Below are 24783 nucleotides of genomic sequence, written 5' to 3'. Positions count from 1 at the left end.
TTTCAGCTTTTGGAAACACCTGGGAATTAACAGAAGATGCAACTTTGCACTCCCATCGCTATCTACATACAATAGTGTTGTCACACTTACTTTACCTTCTTTACCTCTGTGGCATTTTTCTCTCATAAAGGAATATGATTTTTCAGTAACTTATAAAAGACGCCAGTTTCATCAGTGTTGAAAATGTATCTGGGCTGACAACCCTGTATCAATCGTAGCAATATAATGTTCCTCTAATAGTTTACATTTTCTATGACCCGAGCCACACTTTCTCCACACACACTTTGAAACAACAGATTATGATGTTTTTCAAAATGATTCAACCAGTCGTTTGATGCACTGGGGTTTTCAATGTTGATAATCTGAGAGATTTCACATTGCAGTAAATTTCTGTTCACAGGAAAGCTTCCACTCCTCAATTCATTGAAACTACTTTAGAAGAATATTTTCCACATCACTGAACATAGGCTTACAGATATTCATGCTCTTTGGACCCATGGGAATCATTAGCTTTGGCATTTAAGAACACTTCTGTATTTCTGAATATGCTGCACATGTAGATGATACTAAATTACATTTCTTTGCCATGTCGGAAATATTTTCTTTAAGATTGTCATTGACGTCAGCTTTTGCTGCACTGTGAGTTTTCAATGTTTGCAGGCCATAACTGCATAAAAGTAAAACTGGTAACTTCAAAACTTCAGTAAACAAACAACCACACTTTTCGTGCTTCGTAAATTTAGTGTGAGGCCCACGAGTATTTCTGGTGCAGTGACTACGATGTCAACCATGTGACCTAAGTCACAAGGGAGTCTATTTCCCATTCTGTCAACGTATCTGGTGGTATTGCTACAAGGTAAGTCGAGTTATTGATGACTAAGCGTGTGTCAACCAGATGAATCAATCATCATTTATTGCAGCACATGACAAAATATACGATCTGTATGAAATGAAAGAAATCAGAAACACTCAAACTTGTTGGGAATCATGTAAAAAAAAACTGGATTTCAATTTGCAAAATGTTGTGTGTTTATTCCTTAAAAGCAGACTTTTTATTACAGTGTGGTTCCTTAAAGGCAGGGAGAAATAACATTGTACTCATGGGAGTTTTGCCATGACTGACTGAAATTTTTGTTAAAAGTGAGATTTCCTTAAAAGTGGGTTCGCTAATTTGGGATTTTACTGTAAACATGTTAGAGGTTTGCTCAGTTACAGTTGGCAATATAGCTGAGAATAACTAAGATAAATTCAGACTCTGAAGTTGGTTTTGGGGTGTTTTAACACTTAGCACTTGTAAGGACAAAGTGGCGTGAAGTGATATTTTACTGGAAGACTTGAATACTGACAATGTGGTGAATCATTACTGTTTAAAGACAATAGTGCGAGGTATCAATTTTTAAAGACAATGTTCCAATGTATCACAGCTGAAAGACAGCAAAACAAAGTGTTAATATGTGCAGACAATGAAGTGTGCAACTTAACTACAATGTATGTCTTAATATGGATTGATGCTCAAAGTGTGGCTTCCAATTATGTGGGTTTATAAACAAGTTTTGTGGGTGGAATGAAGTTGACAGGACACCGTGAAGAGTTTTTAGATCACACCTAAAGGTATTAGCCCTAAACACCTATGGGAATGAAGTATTTAGCCACATATGAAATGAGCCATACTTGTGGCATGCTGCCTTTCAAAACATTCACGAGTCACATCCAATAGAACAATGTCAAATGTTTACCAAAATGTCTAAAGTAGTTTAACTCTGTCTTAGGAAACCAAAATTAAAAATTGCACAATAAATGTTATTCATATAAAGTGGATTTCAAATGTTGTGGTGACCTGCCACTAATATACAGACATCATCTTTGTTTACAAAATATGAAAATTTACATATGATGTGTCAAGACAGAGAAAGGAACTTTTGGCGATTGGACACAGTGCCACAAGTTAACCCAAAATCTTAACACAACACATGTTGTACTAAAACATGTAAATCCACCTGATGGAAGTTTAAACCTTCAAAATGCACCGTGGATATAAATAAACAATGACTGGTAACAGTAAACTAGTTGTTTTACGTGAATAACGATCTGTTTCAGGTTTTCCTTTGCGATAAAAAGAATTACTTTTATTGTGCGTAATGAAGCAATATCATCAGAGAGCTCAATGTTTTATTCTGTTTACTTAACAATTTTATCACATGGCTTGAATACCACGAAGTATGAACTACAAAGAAGTGCTTATTACTTTATTTCGAAGCGACTGCGACTGCACATTCTAGACAGGTTTATTGTTACTGGATTGCTGTTCATGAGATAATTAGCAGAACACATGCGTGTAGTGACTAAATGTGTGAGATCCAATCTGAAATAAATACTGTTTATTACGTAGTGTGTGGCTGAGTTACAACTTTACCCATTTTACTGTCCAATTACTTAATGCTTTACATGGATAACTTTTTATACGGAAGCTGCACTTATGGTAACAACACAATTTTGAATCATATTGAGTAACGTTCATTTTCTGAATCTTTAACAACAGAAGAGGGGTAGGATCATTGCAGATATATTTTTTTTTGTATTGAGAAAACTGTCTTGCAGTTTAGTAAGTTTATTCACTGTTTTCCCTCCCTAAATCGCTAAGTTTGCCACTAAATACATAAACAGAAATAAACAGTGGTTAACAGATACAATCACAAACAAACAGAAACTATGTAAATCATCACACAATGCACTGCACTTCACTGTCAGAAGGGTAATGAGGAAAGTAATTCTCAATGTGCCAGCATGGAAGTTGTGGCATTCTTCCAGGAGAGGACATTTCTCCCACTATTAGCACCGTTTGCTTTTCAGTTAACAGACTATACAGAGGATTGGCAGTGGTCACCAGTCCCTAGCTCAGGAACCCAGGGGTTTTCTAAACTCATAACCAGCCCAAGAACGACTGAGCTTCATGAGGTGAGGTGCTCACTATTTAATGCGACCTGTCTGACACAAGTGGCTTATTGAATACATGGGACAATGCCATTAATCTCCCTTCCTCCAGCCTTAAACACAAGGAATGGATGGGGAAACTGTGTGGTGTGAATAGTGAAAGTTTCTTGTTGATGATGGGGAGGGAGGGAGCAGTGACATTATAAACACATACAGGGTGTACATAAAGTCCGGGAACACTTTCAATTATTTATTGCACAAGAACCAAACATTGTACAGATGTCATACATATTGCATTTTGAAGAGAAACGCTGAATTTTTATTTTATTTTTTTTATACAAACATTTGATATGTGAACCATGAGTGACCCAGCAGATGTCAATACGGTAATTGAATTCTTGCTATATCCATCCCAGCATGGCATCGTCGACTGTGGCAGTTGCTTCCCGTATTCTCTCCCGGAGCTCTGCTACATCACGTGGTAGAGTTGGTACATACACCAGGTCTTTAATGTGTCTACACAGAAAAAGGTCACACAGAGTGAGATCTGGTGATTGGGTAGGCCATTTCATGAAACAGCTGTCCGCACCTGAACTTTCCACGTTTGTGACTAGCGCTGACTATCGGCAAATTACCAAACTATGCTGTGGAAGTGTACATGAAAAAGAACTTTCAGGGCTTCTCTTCAAAATGACATATGCATGATATCTGTACAATGTTTGGTTCTTGTGCAATAAATAATTGAAAGTGTTCCTGGACTTTATGTACACCCTGTACAATGTTGTAACAACTGCTTGTTTTTGATTTTGTGTGTGTGTGTGTGTGTGTGTGTGTGTGTGTGTGTGTGTGTGTGCGCGTAAGGAGTAAGTGGGAGGGAGAGGCGTGAGGTGGTGTTGCATTATCTACAAAGAGAGCTTTTTTCTTTAGCATTCTCACGATGATGATGACCTTTCTGTGGAGGCGCTAACTTCTTAGCGCATAGGTGTCCGACACTAAAATGTGTCTCTTGTACAAACAAGTATAGGAGCCCATTCTGTACTAACAGTTGAACTACTACACATGTATCCTCAACCAATTTACATTCTATTGTAGGATTGGAACTGTCTTAACAGTTTGCATTGTCCTTCCTCCTATTAAATTTCTATCACAGTATACCCACATTCGTGGGGTGCTAACAGAGGGACTGGTTTGTTTTCTCAAGCAGACTTTAAAGTCCTTGTCATCTATCGGTTGGTGTTCTTCCGACTCTGACGAGACCAGTCGAATGACTTTGAACATGACTTTTCGGTACACAGTGCTTTTCAGTGTGTTTTTCATGTGTTAGAGATGACATCTTTATAGATGGGGTTAGCTGGCTTGCTCGCTTTGTTTATCTGGATGATAAATATGGGGCTGTGTTGAGACAATGCCCACCACTTTATCTGACAGCACAGGGACCATAGTTTCAGTTCAGGTCAACCATTGCATTAACACTTGCAGGTAATTTTACTCATATTAGTTTCAGATAAAGTTTGTGTTAAGAAATCTCTTACAACGCTGCTATTAGGGAGACATTTGTGTGTTATCAGTTCCCAACCAGTACACTCCCAAGATCCTTATTTTTGAAAAATATTTGAAACCACTGTTTTCACACATCATCAGGGCAATTAAAAGTCACTGCAAACTTCATTCAGTGGTAGTCAGGTGGTCCAAAAAGTAAAAATTATCAATATACTGTAAAATGACCAAGCCTATTACAATTAAAGTATATCACAAATTTCTTGTTAGCAAATATTTCATCAAAACACTTGTCAGCCCCATCTCAACACTGCACAACTGATAATGATTTAAAAAAAAAAAGGTTGACGCCCACATGTATGAATGGCTAATGATGACTAGCACTCCAAATTTAGTTTGTAACTAACCTCATAAATACATCAAATATAAGCAAAAGCAGTAAACATACTTACATTAATTCCTGAACTGGGGCATAAGAATTTGCCGAGTCAAAATCAAGGGTCTGTGTGCGATTAATGAAGAGTTTTATGGTTTTTGGTCCTTTTTCTTTATCAGCTTTAAGTTTTATTGAATGGATTTTCACAGGTTGCATGAATGAAATTGATATTATAAGCTGCAAAGATAAGGGATGGGAAGAATAAATATGTAACATATTTCTTCATTTACAAATGATGATAACACAGTTGATATTCTTCATATCAGTACACGAAAATAGCTTTTATAATCGACAAATGTGTACACCGTCTTTTTCATAGTGTGTTTTGATACTAACCTGTTCATCACAGTCAGACTCCAGATAACTTGGAGAATTTGTGAGGCAATTTTTAAATCCATTTTCGTCAGATTCATTCAAACATTCACACTGCTTTTTATCATAAAAACTGGCCAGATCCACCTGAAAAGGCATATGGCATATATCAGCTGGTGACAAGAATTTGTATTGGTAAAAATGTGCACACACATAGTACTGAACATATGGTTTGAACAGTTACACTCATGCAAAAATATTTCACTTATCACAAACACAGAATTCATTTTGCTTCTCATTAACAACATGCCTATTCCTAATGTAATTTCATCTGCACATCGAGTGAGCAGTAGAGGAATCCAAGGATAAACTTTGAAAGGGAATTAAAGTCCAGGGAAAGAAATAAAAACTTAATTTTGGTGAATGCATTGTAATTCTGCCAGAGGTGGCAAAACAGTTGGAATATCAGTTGAATGGAATGGATAGCGTCCTGCAAAGAGGTTGTAAGAAGAACAACAAAAGTAAAGAAAAAGGTCAGTGGAAAGCAATCACTTTAAATCGGGCACTGATGAAAGAATTATATTATGAAATGAGACACTAAAATTAGTAGATGAATTTTGCTAACTGGGCAGCAAGTTACAATGGTAAAGATGATGTAAAACACAGGTTGGTGACAGCAACAGTAGCCATTCTGAAAATGAGAAGGTTATTAACACTGAAAATAAGATTAAATGTTAGCATCTATTTTTTGAATGTATCCATCTGGAGTGTAGCTTTCTATGGCAGTGAAACATTGATGATACAGAGGTACACATAAGAAGATAATAATAGACAATTTTTAAATGTGGTGCTACAGGAGAGTGCTGAAGATTAGTAGGGTAGATCAAATAACAAATGGGGAGAGGTACTGAAACAAATTACGACAGAAAAGAAATTTATGGTGCAACTTTACTAATTGTCAAAATATAAATCAATTACAACTTCCCATGGAACAAAGTGTGCCTGTGTACCTAAGGTAACAAAATAATGTTGGTTAAGGACCACGTAACAGTGTTCAAGCAAAATTCTAGTATGGGTCAATTAATAGCTCAAAGCCTGAATCAGATGATACCTCGGATGAATTTTATATTGAGCAATATTATGTATGAATTGATAAACTGCTGTTGTTGATGAAATTTATGTTTTAAGAGGCATATAGGGATTTTTGTCTTTAGAATGAAACTTCTGTTTCATGATTTGTTCAGTTTTATTCTCATAAATACAATCTCGAAAGCTTACACTTCAGGTTGCCTAATAACCAAAACAATTCACATCTTCTAGTGTGAGTGAACATAGTGTTTCTATATTCTGTAACTTTACAGCATTTATGTATTTTATTTATCCAGGGTTCATCTCACAATGATACAAGCTTTGTCATCATAAAATAATTTTTATGAGAACAGGTGGCCGGCCATTGACTCAATGAAGGAACCATCCTGCCATTTGCCTTACGTGATTTAGGTAAACCACAGAAAGCCTAAATCAAGATGGCCTCATTCAGTTGCCCTTTACATCTACATCTACATCTACATTGATACTCCGCAAGCCACCCAACGGTGTGTGGCGGAGGGCACTTTACGTGCCACTGTCATTACCTCCCTTTCCTGTTCCAGTCGCGTATGGTTCGCGGGAAGAACGACTGTCTGAAAGCCTCCGTGCGCGCTCTAATCTCTCTAATTTTACATTCGTGATCTCCTCGGGAAGTATAAGTAGGGGGAAGCAATATATTCGATACCTCATCCAGAAACGCACCCTCTCGAAACCTGGCGAGCAAGCTACACCGCGATGCAGAGCGCCTCTCTTGCAGAGTCTGCCACTTGAGTTTATTAAACATCTCCGTAACGCTATCACGGTTACCAAATAACCCAGTGACGAAACGCGCCGCTCTTCTTTGGATCTTCTCTATCTCCTCCGTCAACCCGACCTGGTACGGATCCCACACTGATGAGCAATACTCAAGTATAGGTCGAGCGAGTGTTTTGTAAGCCACCTCCTTTGTTGATGGACTACATTTTCTAAGCACTCTCCCAATGAATCTCAACCTGGTACCCGCCTTACCAACAATTAGTTTTATATGATCATTCCACTTCAAATCGTTCCGTACGCATACTCCCAGATATTTTACAGAAGTAACTGCTACCAGTGTTTGTTCCGCTATCATATAATCATACAATAAAGGATCCTTCTTTCTATGTATTCGCAATACATTACATTTGTCTATGTTAAGGGTCAGTTGCCACTCCCTGCACCAAGTGCCTATCCGCTGCAGATCTTCCTGTATTTCGCTACAATTTTCTAATGCAGCAACTTCTCTGTATACTACAGCATCATCCGCGAAAAGCCGCATGGAACTTCCGACACTATCTACTAAGTCATTTATATATATTGTGAAAAGCAATGGTCCCATAACACTCCCCTGTGGCACGCCAGAGGTTACTTTAACGTCTGTAGACGTCTCTCCATTGATAACAACATGCTGTGTTCTGTTTGCTAAAAACTCTTCAATCCATCCACACAGCTGGTCTAATATTCCGTAGGCTCTTACTTTGTTTATCAGGCGACAGTGCGGAACTGTATCGAACGCCTTCCGGAAGTCAAGAAAAATAGCATCTACCTGGGAGCCTGTATCTAATATTTTCTGGGTCTCATGAACAAATAAGGCGAGTTGGGTCTCACACGATCGCTGTTTCCGGAATCCATGTTGATTCCTACATAGTAGATTCTGGGTTTCCAGAAATGACATGATACGCGAGCAAAAAACATGTTCTAAAATTCTACAAGAGATCGACGTAAGAGATATAGGTCTATAGTTTTGCGCATCTGCTCGACGACCCTTCTTGAAGACTGGGACTATCTGTGCTCTTTTCCAATCATTTGGAACCCTCCGTTCCTCTAGAGACTTGCGGTACACGGCTGTTAGAAGGGGGGCTAGTTCTTTCGCGTACTCTGTGTAGAATCGAATTGGTATCCCGTCAGGTCCAATGGACTTTCCTCTATTGAGTGATTCCAGTTGCTTTTCTATTCCTTGGACACTTATTTCGATGTCAGCCATTTTTTCGTTTGTGCGAGGATTTAGAGAAGGAACTGCAGTGCGGTCTTCCTCTGTGAAACAGCTTTGGAAAAAGGTGTTTAGTATTTCAGCTTTACGCGAGTCATCCTCTGTTTCAATGCCATCATCATCCCGTAGTGTCTGGATATGCTGTTTCGAGCCACTTACTGATTTAACGTAAGACCAGAACTTCCTAGGATTTTCTGTCAAGTCGGTACATAGAATTTTACTTTCGAATTCAATGAACGCTTCACGCATAGCCCTCCTTACACTAACTTTGACATCGTTTAGCTTCTGTTTGTCTGAGAGGTTTTGGCTGCGTTTAAACTTGGAGTGGAGCTCTCTTTGCTTTCGCAGTAGTTTCCTAACTTTGTTGTTGTACCACGGTGGGTTTTTCCCGTCCCTCACAGTTTTACTCGGCACGTACCTGTCTAAAACGCATTTTACGATTGCCTTGAACTTTTTCCATAAACACTCAACATTGTCAGTGTCGGAACAGAAATTTTCGTTTTGATCTGTTAGGTAGTCTGAAATCTGCCTTCTATTACTCTTGCTAAACAGATAAACCTTCCTCCCTTTTTTTATATTCCTATTAACTTCCATATTCAGGGATGCTGCAACGGCCTTATGATCACTGATTCCCTGCTCTGTACATACAGATTCGAAAAGTTCGGGTCTGTTTGTTATCAGTAGGTCCAATATGTTATCTCCACGAGTCGGTTCTCTGTTTAATTGCTCGAGGTAATTTTCGGATAGTGCACTCAGTATAATGTCACTCGATGCTCTGTCCCTACCACCCGTCCTAAACATCTGAGTGTCCCAGTCTATATCTGGTAAATTGAAATCTCCACCTAAGACTATAACATGCTGAGAAAATTTATGTGAAATGTATTCCAAATTTTCTCTCAGTTGTTCTGCCACTAATGCTGCTGAGTCGGGAGGTCGGTAAAAGGAGCCAATTATTAACCTAGTTCGGTTGTTTAGTGTAACCTCCACCCATAATAATTCACAGGAACTATCCACTTCTACTTCACTACAGGATAAACTACTACTAACAGCGATGAACACTCCACCACCGGTTGCATGCAATCTATCCTTTCTAAACACCGTCTGTACCTTTGTAAAAATTTCGGCAGAATTTATCTCTGGCTTAAGCCAGCTTTCTGTACCTATAACGATTGTACAATGTTCTTCGATTTACATACAATTTGCTCCAGTTAACTTATAATATAAAAATATAGTTTTGCACCTCATCACTGCACATGCTACGGACAACCACTTGTGACTCCTGGACCAAGAACTTGTTCCTACGCCCTTAGCACTGACTCCAAGCCTGTAAACATACAATTATACCTCATAAATGTCTTCGCATTCTTCCCTCAATCCACCTGAAAAACTGAGTCAGCATCTTCCAATGATTAGTGAGATGTTGAGCTCAGGAGAGTGACGAGGCCACACCAGTGGGCTGGAGATGAAGTCTCACCTTAGACAACATGAACCATTTCTGTGTTTTGCGTGTGCAGAAGGAAAAAATTGACCACTGTATGCAGCACATCTATCATGTTGATAGCCTTACTTTTCTCAGACTTGAGTGATTTTTCCTCCTGACCAATTACAATAATACTTCCTGGGCTTAGCTGAAGATTCACAGTAGTTGCACAGAGAAAAGCTTGAAAGTCAGTGAACTTTAGTTTGAGAAGGTTCCATAGATATCTCTACCTCCACTGAATTATAAATAGAGAAAAGTACTTGGGGAAAAAAAAATTTCCACTGTCGTGTCCCATGGTAGACACTGGAGCATGCAGAAAGCTCACAGTGGTATATAGTTATATAGTTAGGGGGAATAAACCACTTCCTAGATCAGTAACCCAGGTATGCCAAACTGAGCGAGTTCCATAAGGGCTAATCATTTGAAATTACCTCTAAGGTCACACACGGTCAATGAAAAAGTGGCTGTCATCAAAAATCAACATTTCTAGTATGATCATCAGAGGGAAATGCAGATGGCACCCACTCTGCAACTTTCAAATTTCTGAGCAATAATGCAACTTCTGTATCATTGTGAAACACTCTTCCTAGCAGACTTCACAACCCTAGCCAGGCAGGTCAGTATACTGCCTGTGAAATTCCACCTCCCTTACATGACCAGTGGCATGGCCCCAGTCATAACGAAGCTGGGCAAGTTTGCCATAAATACTCACCGTATGGGCCTAGCGGGATTTGTTTTTGTCTGTTGTCTATGCCGAGGACTACTATGCACTAGCCCTGTTGGCCAAATGTGGATCACCCAACCTCATCTCCAACTAGCTACTGCCTCTGTTAACTGCTGGCTTATGGGTTGCTTCTAGATTTAATTGTGCTGGTGTTCTGCTGAGGTCTCTTTCAGGTAATCATCAGGCTCCTGGGCATCTCTGAGGGGTCCTGGGTTCACAATCCTCAACTAGGTGTCTCTTGAACTTGACCTTCCGTCAGAGCTGCTATCTGTCCAGCACATTGCATCTTGCTGCCAGAGGAATGCCTAATGCAGCCACACGCTTCAACGCAACAACATTTGGACATGGATACCATCCGGTCCTGGGGCAGAGGAGCGAAAAGAAGAGAGTGCATGTTGGAGTTCCCGCATGGAGAAAACAGTATTGTAGCTTTCGCGATTTTGAGAGGAGAAAGCAAGAGGTCGCGCTTCCGCTGCACGTTTCTTCGGGAGAAACGCTGGCGGGTAATTTGAAGAGCTCGAAATCTCAGCAAAGTGCTGACCCAATGAGTTAGAAATTGCGACGGGGTCCACTAATGTATCATGCGCGACAGTGAGCCCAGAAACCGGGGAGAAACTAGGCGCGCCTGAGAACCGTCAAAGCCAACTCCAAACTTCCAAGAAGGGAGTGAAGGTGTTAAATGAGCTAATAAAAAATTTCCAGCTTGCCTTCTTGCTATCGCGGATGACGCGACGGCATCGCGCACAGAACTGCTTATAGCGGATACAGTTGGCCAAAGTAGGATGGTGGCGGAAAACGCGAAGAGCACGTCGCCGCTCACGTATTGCGTCATGGCACGCTTCGTTCCACCAAGGAACTGGGGGGCGCCGGGGCAATTCGGAGGTGCGTGGTATTGAATGTTCTGCAGCTGTAGGAATAACGTCGGTAATATGTGTGACCTCATCGTCGACGCTGGAAAAGTGACGGTCGTCGAATGTCGCTAGAGACGAAAAGAGTGTCCAATCGGCTTGGGCAAACTTCCAGCGTTGCGGGCGCATATATGGCAGTTGAGGCTGCAGTCTAAGGACACATGGAAAGTGGTCACTCGAGTGTGTATCATCAAGGGCGAACCATTCGAAGTGCCGAGCTAGCGGAACAGTACCGACCGAAAGGTCCAAATGAGAGAAATTTGTCGTGGAGGCAGACAAAAATGTAGGGACCCCAGTGTTGAGGCAAACTAGATCCGCTTGGTGGAAGACATCTAGTAATAGTGAGCCACGTGGACAAGGATGTGGAGATCCCCAAAGCGGGTGGTGGGCATTGAAGTCCCCAACCAGCAAATAGGGGGGTAGAAGCTGACCAAGAAGATGAAGGAGATCAGCTCGTGCCATTGGTGTGGACGATGGAATGTATACAGTACAAAGAGAAAAGGTATATCCAGAAAGGGAAAGACTGACAGCGACAGCTTGGAAGGAAGTGTTTAAGTGGATTGGGTGATAATGGAGAGTATCATGGAGAAGAATCATGAGTCCTCCATGTGCTGGAGTGCCTTCAACAGAGGGGAGATCAAATCGGACGGACTGAAAATGGGGGAGAACAAAGCGGTCATGGGGACGCAACTTTGTTTCCTGAAGACAGAAGATGACCGGCGAGGAGGACCGTAAGAGGATCGACAATTCATCCCGATTGGCTCTAATGCCGCGGATATTCCAGTGGATAATGGACATAGGGTGAACAGAAAATGGAGGAATGTGACCAAGGTTGCCGTCAACTCAACAACTGCTCAGAGCTTGCGACCGACAGCATGGAATGGCATTCAGCCGAAGGCAGAAGATCCTGATCCATAGGTTGTTCAGGAGCAGCTCCTGCCACCAGCGATCGGCCGGTTGATTGGCCGCCAGCAGGGCGCCTCGGCGACACAGAAGACGGCCGAGGGTGATTTCCCCAAGGTGGTGCTGTAGATAGGACACGCTTTGGCGGAGAAGGAGATCAACTGGGTTTCTTAGTAGCCTTCTTGGAAATATGATGTTTAGATGAAGGAGGAACCGATGGTTGTGAAGTTGGGGTACGTAAAAAATCTTCACGAGTATGCTCTTTTTTCGAAGTCTTGGTGTCTGACTTTTGGGCTCGAGATTTAGCAGAACCCGATAAAGGGTGAGCCATGGAGTGGGCAGGCGAAAGTGGTGAGGTTGAACGGGCGATCTTTGCGCTGGCCGATCTGACGAGCGTGGCACTAAAGGTGAGGTCGCAAGTCTGCGTGGCCGCCTCCTTTGTTGGCCGAGGAGAAGCAAGGACAGTGCTGTATTTTCCTGTCTGAGGCACGGTGGGTTGTCGACTGGCGAATAATTTTCGAGCAGCAAAGGTCGACACCTTTTCCTTCACTCTGATTTCCTGGATGAGCTTTTCGTCTTGAAAAACAGGGCAATCTCGAGAGGAAGCAGCGTGGTCACCCATACAGTTGATGCAGCGAAGGGATGGAGGTGGACAAGCACCCTCACGGGCATTCTTGCCACACGTAACACATTTGGCCGGATTGGAACAGGACTGGCTGGTGTGATTGAACCGCTGACACCGATAGCAACGCATAGGGTTTGGGTTGTAAGGGCGAACGGAAATTATCTCATAGCCTGCTTTGATTTTCGATGGGAGTTGAACTTTGTCAAATGTCAAGAAGACAGTGCGGGTTGGAATGATGTTCGTGTCAACCCTTTTCCTAACTCTATGAACAGCCATTACGCCCTGGTCAGACAGGTAGTGCTGAATTTCTTCGTCAGACAATCCATCGAGGGAGCATGTATAAATGACTCCACGCGAGGAATTTAAAGTGTGGTGCGCTTCAACCCAGACAGGGAAGGTGTGGAGCAGTGAAGTACGCAGCAATTTTTGTGCCTGGAGGGCACTGACTGTTTCTAACAACAAGGTGCCATTCCGTAATCTGGAACAAGACTTTACAGGACCTGCAATTGCGTCGACACCTTTCTGAATAATGAAAGGGTTGATCGTGGAGAAGTCGTGACCTCCGTCAGACCGAGAAACAACAAGGAACTGTGGCAATGATGGAAGAACTGTCTGTGGCTGAGACTCAGTGAACTTACGCTTGTGAGCAGACATAGTGGAAGGTGAGGAAACCACTGCAAAAGAATCCCCCATGATTACCGGCGTCTCCGATGGCGCGCTCCTCCCTTGTGGGGGCCCTCTCTGAGGGCACTCCCGCCTTAGGTGATTGTTCACACCTCAGGTCACACCTCCCGACAAACGGACGGAGGGACCAATTGGCACTTTCGGAAGTTATCAGCTCGGGTAATCACCCCTCCCTGGGCCTGGCCGTTACCAGGGGGTACGTACGTGTCCTACCTGTCTACCCGGGGCAGGGAATTACGCGTTACCCCGTCACCAGTTACGCACAAAAATGCATGGGTCGGCCTTCAGACACGCACAGGGAGGAAGAAAGAGAAAGGGAAAAACAAAAAAAGGGAAAGGAAAGAAGAGAGGTCTCAAACGCTGCAGTGGAGAAAAGGGGAAAGAGAAAAGGTAAGGAAAAAAGAAGGACAAAGGAAGGATGAAGACATACAAGCAGAAAAGACGAAGAATGCATTACACTTACGAGCGTCTGTCTCCGGATGTAGGCACAAACCATATTACCAGAGTGGGAGAAAGGGAAGGAAAGAGCCAGAGGTGAGGGGAGGGGGGGCGAAGACAGGGGATAGGGAAGGATGCGGAAAAGGAAGGTACGCAGCCCGGAAAGGAAGGAGGGCCACATTAGCTCGGGGTCCTGTGCTTGCTACGCATGTATCCACAAAAGAGTTGTGGACCCCCTGGGGGGTGTTCATCATTCTGAGTTTATATCCTGGCATTTTACAGTGCCATTGACCTATGGACTATATTGGCATTTTAACAGTATGACAATGTCTTATCTTAGAAAACCTAACACTTCAACCCAGTGAATAGCACTTGAATACGAAACTCACCTTTCAAATTTCCACAAAAACAATGAAAGAAAAGCAATTTTTGGTACTCATTTTACTTTTTCTCAAAATCTAGATCTTTAAAATTTATTCCCTTTGGAATGCGTCAAGTTCTGGAAACATTATTTCCACTATGATGTTGGAACTTTTTTTTTTTAAAAAAAAACATTGTTTTGGAGGGATTCAACAGCTTCTTTAAGAGTACAAAAATTGCTGTTTTTAAATTTGTCTGACATAAGGGACCAAAAAGAAGTTGTTAGTAAATACATCAGGTACATAGGGGCAATGAGACATTTATTCAATGTTTTTCTCTATCAAATAATCAACTGTTTGACATGCTACTGGATACCTGACAATATTCTGCTTGAGAACACAACATTTTTATTTGTTTTGCCTGATTTCATTGAGGACTTGTCGCAAACAAATCACTGTATACCGCTCACTGTCAACCATTCGTCAATATTCTGAAAGAATGGTAATGCCACATCCAATGTAACCTGATTAAAGAGTGACAATATTGTGAAAAGAAGATATTGCTACTCACCATCTAGCAGAGATTTTGAGTTGCAGACAGGCTCTACAAAAAGACTTAATAAGTAAGGTTTCAGCCAAACAGCCAATCTATCCTTTTGATAACATTGTCATCATTCCATCCTGGATTTTCCATTGTTTGATAAGAAAAGTGATATTTCTTGGAAGTGCTTTGTTAATGAACCACTTTTGTTGGCTTCATTTCACCTGGGAACTCTGAAAGAGTTGATTGCTGCTTATTTCCCCAATTCTATCCAAGTTTTGTCTCCTGTTAAATGTTGTCTACATATTTTGCCTTTCCTCAGTCAAATTTTTGAGCATTTCCTTACACCAATTGGCGCAGCCCATTTTTGAGCTTTGGTCAAATGTGCAGAGTCCATCATGAAGAGATGTTTTCACAGCTAAATGTTCATGCAAAGTGAGATGAATGCAGTCTTTAATATGGCTAAGGACGCCTAGCTATCTCACGGTGGGCCATATGCCAATTGCCCTCAATCACGTGCATGATATTGCCTATTTTTGGGAACAACAACTGATTTTGACTGACCTTCACAAAACTTATCACTGATGGAAGCCTTTAAGAAATACTGTGAACCAATTTTTTTCTAATACTGATTGATTACCAAAAGTTAAGCAAAGTTATATAAGGCACTGTTGTTAAGCGTTTACACAAATAATAATAATAATAATAATAATAATAATAATAATAATAATAATAAATCACTGAACAAGTACCTTCACATTAAATTTCCATTTTTAAAAAATGCTGTTCCTTTAAATGCTCATGGTAAATAAAATACTCTGCCAATTTCTGACCCGCCATTCTTTCACGAACACAAATTGCAATTTTGAAACAATAAAATTCTTTGAAACATGGTTTTAAGTAATGTCAGTGGTCATAAAATTCCATTAAAAATATAATAAAAATAGCCTAGCCCATTTGATTACATTTTTAATTTGAAACAATAGTAGTCTCACATCTCAACCACATCACCTCGTGCCTGTTTGTTAAATCTTGGCACCCTCATATGACACATTTGACTATTTGTAAAGGATATTGAAACTTACAGTTCCTTCTGAAAGCCATTAAACATTTAGAATAATTAACATCTAAAATTTCAGGCACAGCTCTCTTTTGTTACAAACTATCATGCTATTTGCCTTTTGTGAGTTTGGAAAGTTGAATATTGGTAGAATTCAAGTTAATTCTTGTTAAGAAAAACAAATCACATTGTTATTTGACATTATCAACTGGAAGATAGTTGATCTGTTATGTTAAAATGTGTGGGGGGGAAAAAAAATCCTAAGTCAAGATCGCTAAAATTCCTTTATTGATTACTAGTTTCAGGTAATTGGTGAGCCATCTTCAGATCAACAAAAATTATTACTTCATTCAGTGTGTATCAGTACCATAACTCACCAGTCAGTTGAAACTAGTAATCAATGAAGGAATTTTAGCAATATTGACCTAGGATTTTTATCCACACATTTTAAAAACAAATCACTCGCCAGGACAGAGAGAGACAGAAGTTAAACTTTTATAGTATCTACAAAAAAGATACATATTTCCTGAGTTCATTTGGTACTCTGTGAAGTAATTAAGATTTCCATCTAGAGTGAAAAGTTTGTATACACACATTTTAAAAAGTACAACATTTAAACACTGAGTAAAATCTTCAGTGTGAAAAAGAGATGGAAATTCTACAGGTAATCTTGTAAGTGTAGATAATTTATTTATTTGAGTTTCTGGCCACATGCAGATAACAAAAGACTGGAAAAAGATCTTGGCACAGAGATAACAACATCAGAGAAAGTGACAAACTAGTAACTCAGAAGATTTCACTTTCAATTTTCTTTTCCCAGTCCTGACACTGTACACAACATACAAAAAGCATAAGAAAATGTTAGGTGTGAAATATTTCAGGTTCTCGTATCATGACTTAAACTTGGTCAACACAACTTACGTGGCCCTGTACACTAGTCTCCCCTTCACTTGACATTCCTGCTGATATGGGCTGCTATATTTTCCTTTATAGGCCTGCTGGGTCTGCACCTCTCACTGTATTAATTTTTACCTGGCGCACAAACAAACATTTAACACATTAATTCATAAATGTAAACACACACACACACACACACACACACACACACACACACACACACACACACACACACACAGATTACCAAAATAGAATAGCTCCACTGTGACATCATCCAGTCTGTATGCATATCATCATTAATTATGTAAATAACTACTTCCCATGAAACAGTACAACCATGATAATATGTCCAAGATTTGATAATACTAACTAACTTCAGTATATGGCCACACATACACATGCAGAGTACAAAACTATTAGTTAACACTGTCAGACAACGAAAACTAGCTCACGACACATACAAAGTAATACTAGCACCTCTATAATTGAAAGGGACCATATAACCAGCTGTAATAGGGCTGGGTAGGTGAATTTCACACTATTCAGGTTTGTTAGGCAGTATATGTCACAGTGTTCAGATACTGAACCCAGTAATATATGTAACCACCCGGAATTTTGGTGATTTTATTGCTGTTTAAATCTGATCACATCAAAGGAGGGTCACATGTGCTGTACCACAATATACACTATCCCGTTATCTTTGCACTTGCAGTCCAGATGTGGAGACAAAACATTCTGCAGTCCTGTACAGTTTCACACCATTGATTGGCAAATGGCACCAGTCTCACAACTACTTCAGAGATTTGAGTTTAAACTAACCACCTTTGAGTTACACTATCTGATCAAAGTGTATGGACACTTATTAGAGCAGTTTGTCAACCCTTCACCTTCAGCATGGCTTGAACTATGCTGGGGGCACTTTCAATGGCGTGTCAATGTCTGAAGAAATGGCAGCACATTCTTCTTCAAGAGCTGAAACAAGAGAAGGTGTCGACATTGGATACTGGGATGTTCTAAGTCATCCCACAAGTGTTCCATTGAGTTCAGGTCAGGACTCTGAGGAGGCCAGTCTACTTCACGAATGATGTCATCCACAAACCATTGTCTCGCAGATGCTCTATGGCAGGGTGCATTGCCCCGCTAATACACTCAATCACTGTCTCCGCACTGTGCCTCTACTGTATGCAGTACATAATACTGTAAAATGTGTTCATATCCTTCCATATTTAGCATTTTATTAAGGGCAATAAGGGGATCATGAAAAACACCTTCCATACTGTAACACCACCTTTTCCATATTTCACTGTTGGCACTACACATCATGACAGATAAAGTTCTCCAGACATTTGCCAAACCCTAACCCTTCATTCAGATTGCCACATGGTACAGCATAATTCAACACTCCAAATAACTCCTTTCCAGTAATGCACTGTACAGCTCCTTACACCAACTCAAGCATTGCTCAGCATTAGCTGAAATGCATGGATTATCAGGAATTGCTGCACCAATGTACCCCATTCTTTTTAATGTTAGAATAAGGAAAGGTTCTCATGTAAGTATAATTAAAAATAATGTAAGTATATTTCATCAAAATATTGGGAGTTTAAAGAATAAAGTAGATGAGCTTCTGGTTTGTTTAGAAGATTTAGAAGCTGAGAATGAAATAGATATACTACGCCTGTCTGAGCATCACATTGTTACTGATATGGATAAGGTAAATGTAAGTGGTTATAAGCTCTCTGCACATGTAATGAGAGAAAATATGGAGAAAGGAGGAATTGCCATATATGTAAAAAGTTATCATTGTGCAAAAAGTATAGAAACGAAAAAGTTTTGTGTAGAGAAACATATAGAAGCATGTGCCTGTGAGCTTAAATTAAATAAAGGCACATTTATAATTGTAACTGTATATAGATCCCCATCAGGAAATTTTCATCTATTTCTGAAAAATTTGGACTCCTTGTTGTGCTATCTGTCAGACAGGGGGAAGCAAATTATTATTTGTGGGGACTTCAATGTAGATTCTCTGAAAGAGGGTAATGTTGTGTCGGTATCTGGGCCGACACCGTGAAGTTGAGATGGCTGAAAAGGCAAGCTAGACTAACGCAGACGGGCGTGAAGTACTGGAACAGGATACGTAATTAATGTTAGGAAGAAAAGTACGGAGCAGGTTTAATACTTAACTTTACTCATTGAGGTACATCGATCTTGACGATACACAGAAGACTTTAAGTACAATCACTGTATGGCTAATGGCGCCTTGCTAGTTCGTAGCCATTAACTTAGCTGATGGCTATTCTGTCTCTCGGCTAATGAGAGAGAAAGGCTTCGTACATCTGGTCGGTAGCTAGGTTCTCGTACAACTGGGCGGTAGCTAGGTTCTCGTACAACTGGGGCGAGTGCTCTCTCGTATCACGAGACCTGCCTTGGTGGTGGCGCTAGGTCTGCGATTACACAGTGGCGACACGCGGGTCCGACATGTACTAAATGGACCGCGGCCGATTTAAGCTACCACCTAGCAAGTGTGGTGTCTGGCGGTGACACCACAGGTAATAGGAAAAACGACCTTGAAGTATTACTCGGTTCTTTCAATTTGACACCCGTTATTGATTTTCCTACTCGGGTGGTAAAGGATAGCAGCTCACTGATAGATAACTTCTTTATAGACCAAGATAAGTTTAACCAGATAAATGCTCAGGCTGTTGAGAATGGTCTTTCTGATCATGGTGCACAGCTAGTTACAATATATGACATAGCTCCATTCAGCAATACTAAACAGTCCTCCAAAGTAGTACGTTCAGTCAACGATTTAACAATTGCAAATTTCAGGGAAAGCCTACAGCAGTTAGACTGGGATGAGGTGTACCGTGAACCTGATGCCAATTTAAAATATAATTTATTTCATGACATTTTTGTAAATGCATTTGAAAACTGCTTCCCCAAGAAAATAGTTAAATATACTCATAAGAAACCTTGTAACAAACCATGGCTTACTAAGGGTATAAAAATATCTTGTAACCGGAAAAGGGAAATGTATCTGACAGCAAGAAAGAGTAGTGACCCAGAAACTATCAAAAATTATAAAAAACTACTGTGTTATATTAAGAAAAGTTATTAAAAAATCCAGGAGTATGTGTATCATGTCTGAAATCAGCAACTCTGATAATAAAATTAAAACAATTTGGAATATTATTAAAAGAGAAACAGGTCAACCAAGAGCAGAGGAAGACAGTATTACCATCAAATTGAATGAAAACTTTGCGAACAAAAAGTCAGAAGTTGAAAATATTTTTAATAATCATTTTCTAAATGTTGTGTATATAGTAGGATCCAGGTGTTCATTAGAAGATGCTAGGCTGTTAATGGAAGACACCATACCTATGCAATTTGATGCAATTGAAATCTCACCCACTTCTCCCTCTGAAATTAGGAAAATAATAAACTTGCTTAAAAGCAAAAACTCACACGGAATTGATGGCATTTCCAGCAAAATACTAAAAGCTTGTTCTCAACAGATAAGTAAGATTCTCAGCCACCTGTGTAATAGCTCTCTGGAACAGGGCATTTTCCCTGATAGACTGAAATATGCTATTGTTATACCTTTGCATAAAAAGGGGGATAGATCTGATGTCAACAATTACCGTCCAATCTCCCTTCTAACAGCTTTATCCAAAATTTTTGAGAAAGTAATGTATTCAAGAGTAGCTTCACATATCTGTAAAAATGAAGTACTAACAAAATGTCAGTTTGGTTTCCAGAAAGGTTTTTCAACATAAAATGCCATATATGCTTTCACCTGTCAAATTTTGAATGATCTCAATAACCGAACACCACCCATTGAGATTTTTTGTGATCTCTCAAAGGCTTTTGATTGTGTAAATCATGAAATTCCGCTAGACAAGCTCAAGTATTGTGGCATGAGTGGGACAGTGCACAAATGGTTTAATTCGTACCTAACTGGAAGAATGCAGAAAGTTGAAATAAGTAGTTCTCGTAACATGCAAAGATCAGCACATTCCTCAAACTGGGGAACTATCAAGAATGGGGTTTCACAAGGGTCAGTCTTGGGTCCTTTGTTGTTCTTATTATATATTAATGACTTGCCATTCTATATTCATGAACAGGCAAAGTTAGTTCTCTTTGCTGATGATACAAGTATAGTAATCACACCTGAGAAACAAGAATTAACTGATGAAATTGTCAATACTGTCTTTCAGAAAATTACTAAGTGGTTCCTTGTAAACGGACTCTCACTGAATTTTGATAAGACACAGTACATACAGTTCCATACAGTGAATGGTATGACGCCATTAATAAATATAGACCTTAATCAGAAGCATATAGCTAAGGTAGAATATTCCAAATTTTTAGGTATGTCCATTGATGAGAGATTAAATTGGAAGAAACACATTGATGATCTGCTGAAACGTTTGAGTTCAGCTACTTATGCAATAAGGGTCATTGCGAATTTTGGTGATAAACATCTTAGTAAATTAGCTTACTACGCCTATTTTCACTCATTGCTTTCATATGGCATCATATTTTGGGGTAATTCATCACTGAGGAATAAAGTATTTATTGCACAAAAGCGTGTAATCAGAATAATAGCTGGAGTCCACCCAAGATCATCCTGCAGACATTTATTTAAGGATCTAGGGATATTCACAGTAGCTTCTCAGTATATATACTCTCTTATGAAATTTGTTATTAACAACCAAACCCAATTCAAAAGTAATAGCAGTGTGCATAACTACAATACTAGGAGAAAGGACGATCTTCACTATTCAAGATTAAATCTAACTTTGGCACAGAAAGGGGTGAATTATACTGGCACTAAAGTCTTTGGTCACTTACCAAATAGTATCAAAAGTCTGACAGATAACCAACAAGAATTTAAGAAGAAATTAAAAGAATTTCTGAATGACAACTCCTTCTACTCCATAGAGGAATTTTTAGATATAAATTAAGAAAAAAAAGAAAAAAAAAAAAACAAAACAAAAATATTAAAAAAATAAAATAAAATAAAAATAAAAACAAAAAGCACAAAAAATAAAGTTGTTATATTAACTTAAGTATGTTGTTAAATTAACCTAATTATGTAATGTATTGGAAAATTCGACTCGTTCCACATCATTACGAAATATCGTATTCATGATCCATGGAAATAGTATTCATCTAATCTAATCTAATCTTAACTCCCTATGCACAGTGAGCACTGCTGGTAGCACTTTGAAACTCTTGAGTGATTCCTTCCACTAATTTCATGGGATCTCTTCAACACCCTCCTTGATGCTCTACAGTCCACGCCTGTCAATACACGAGATCTTCCTAGTTCAGCTGTGGAACTCTCACCTGCACCACTCTCATCAAAATTTCACCTTCTCTGTTGTTACATACCAGAGACATAACTTTATGCCTCTGTAAGTGAAGGGTTCTGAGGAGCAAGATAATGTGTGACATTCTAGATCAAGAGTTATGTCACACTTCACTTCCAGAAGTACTTTCGAAAGAGCAAGTTAAAGGCTCATGTTCTCATGCTGCAGCAAGTCTCGCCTCACAATCTTCATTGAGTTCTTGTGGCCGCATAATCCTCAGTCTTAATTGTTCTAATGTTTTCAGAAACACCTGACTGTATCACAGCATTTTTATTTGTAAACAAAACTAAATCTAAATGTAATGAGTACGCACCCAAATCACAACACAAACTTAATAAATCCCTTGTTCCTAGCAAAGAACGTACATAAAACCTTTCAAAAGAGGCAAAGCAATGTCATTAAGTTTTTAATACACAAAGTGAAAGTAGTAAATTTGTACATCCTAGCCAAGTAAATTCAATGTTAGTTTTTATTTGTAAAGATAAGATTGTGGCGCTTAATTCTGTCACTATGTATTGGTTCTTTGGTATACTACAAAACTAACAGTGCCAACTATTGCTTCTTTGGTGTACTAAACCATGGTGATTAAACATCTGAACTACTGCACTAAGCAGACGATTTTAGATAAAACTCTGAATGACAGTATCTTTATCCTCTGTGTTCTGTTTTTGATGAAATAAAGCACATGTCGGCCTAAGCTATGCCAAATTACCTGTGAAAACCCCATGAAAATTCATCTAGTAGTTTTGGAGAATAGCAAGTTCAGACAGACATTTAAGGATCTAGGGATCCTCGCAGTATATATATTCACTTATGAAATTTGTTGTTAATAATCCAACCCAGTTCAAAAGTAATAGCAGTGTGCATAGCTACAACACCGGGAGAAAGGATGATCTTCACTATGCAGGGTCAAATCTGACTTTGGCACAGAAAGGGGTAAATTATGCTGCCACTCAAGTCTTTGGTCACCTACCAAACAGCATCAAAAGCCTGACAGATAGGCAACTAACATTTAAAAATAAATTAAAAGAATTTTTAGATGACAACTCCTCCTACTCATTGGCTGAAAATATATATATGCGCAATATTTTGTGTAATGTAATATCTTGTACAGACATCTTTTATTAACCTGACACGTTCCACATCATTACAAAGTGTCGTATTCATGATCTATGGAACAAGTATTAATCTAATCTAATCCATGACAGCTTTACAGTTTAATTATTAGTATAGATATGGGTATTTGCTGTAAACTGAAATACGCAGTGATCTGTATCACGATGGGTAGTAGACAAAAGTGCTAGGGATGGAAGCAGTGTTTGAAAACATATTGTTCATAACACACTGCAGAAAATGGGGCTCTGCGCAAGGTAACCTGTACATGTATTCTTGTTAACCATTACACCAGAAAACATTGCGAACAGTTCCTTAGTCAGATCAATCTACTTTCTGTTTCAGCCTGTCAAAGGCCACATTAGCATCCAGTGTCTCCAAGGAGAATACCTGTGTCACACTAAGATATATGTCTGCAGAGGGGGGAGCAGTAATGACAGTTTTTTGCTATAGTAAATGTACATGTAGGCCTCACACAGAGCTGCTGTTTCTACCTTTAGACTCTAGAAAATCTGAAGTACTTTTTATTGCCAATGATATGTATCAATCCACGTTTAAAAGTCTTCTGTAACAAACACAGCAACAGAAAACTGTCAATGATAGCCAGTCAGATTCATTCCTGTTGATATTCTGCCACCCAGATTCTTAAGAACTGACTTTGCATTATATTTATGTGATGTTTTTGGGTAAAAGTTCAGATATCATAAATCATGTCCTTGTATCTTAACAGGGATTATTGTTGATAATGATGCCAACTGTGGATGTGTGGTGCTCAGAATTGTGCTCATGAATGCCCTGACAAAAAGTCAACATGCCATTCACATGGTGGGGAGGAGAGGAAAGGGGGATGGACTGATGAAGGCTGTCCCCGCATGCATAGTAGTTTACAATCCTTTGAAGTCCAATACTCCTATTCAGCACTTTATGGAAAAGGCCAAACAGTTCACATAATTTTAGAACTCATGTACCACTGGTGTCAGTGTCAGCAAGGATGGTGAACAGATCTCCAGCCAAACTGAGAGCTATCCTGTCTGTAAGACACACATAGCCAAAACATGCTGAACCAAAAGTGGTTTTTGCATGTGGCACAGCTCCCACTCGGTACCCTCAGCTAAAGCCAGCTCCTAGCTGCCACCTGACAGGTATCTTCTTGGACCCTTTTCCATGATTTCCAATTCTCTCCTGAAAAAACGTGGGTTGTGCATTTCTTGTTGTACCGTGGTCCATCCTGGCCCAGAACTCGGATACACAACATGTGGACATTGTTACACAGTCCTGATTTTTGGTACTGCTCTTTGACAAGAAGAATACTTTTGGCTGCCACATATTTGTAAACTAAAACTAACTGCATGCAAAAGATCATGTTTTCTTCCTTGCCCATACCTCATTGGTCATGGATCACG

At 39.7% G+C, this 24783-nt stretch overlaps 1 protein-coding gene across 3 annotated transcripts in view; it reads right to left on the bottom strand.

Moving 5' to 3' along the window:
• Window positions 1–24783, bottom strand: part of LOC124721421 (thioredoxin-like protein 1) — a 66531-nt gene that overhangs the window by 26082 nt on the left and 15666 nt on the right. For all 3 annotated transcript variants that reach the window (XM_047246395.1, XM_047246393.1, XM_047246394.1), the window contains exons 2-4: window positions 16917–17027; window positions 5201–5323; window positions 4881–5041 (exon numbers count right to left, since the gene is read on the bottom strand). In XM_047246395.1, the coding sequence (XP_047102351.1) occupies window positions 4881–5041; window positions 5201–5323; window positions 16917–16952 (320 nt within the window). In that variant the 5' untranslated portion in view covers window positions 16953–17027. The remainder of the gene's footprint in view (window positions 1–4880; window positions 5042–5200; window positions 5324–16916; window positions 17028–24783) is intronic.

Source organism: Schistocerca piceifrons, chromosome X (assembly GCF_021461385.2).
Source record: "Schistocerca piceifrons isolate TAMUIC-IGC-003096 chromosome X, iqSchPice1.1, whole genome shotgun sequence".
Taxonomy (NCBI): domain Eukaryota; kingdom Metazoa; phylum Arthropoda; class Insecta; order Orthoptera; family Acrididae; genus Schistocerca; species Schistocerca piceifrons.
Note: the sequence above shows the minus strand (reverse complement) of the source record. Positions and strands in the feature narration are given on the sequence as shown.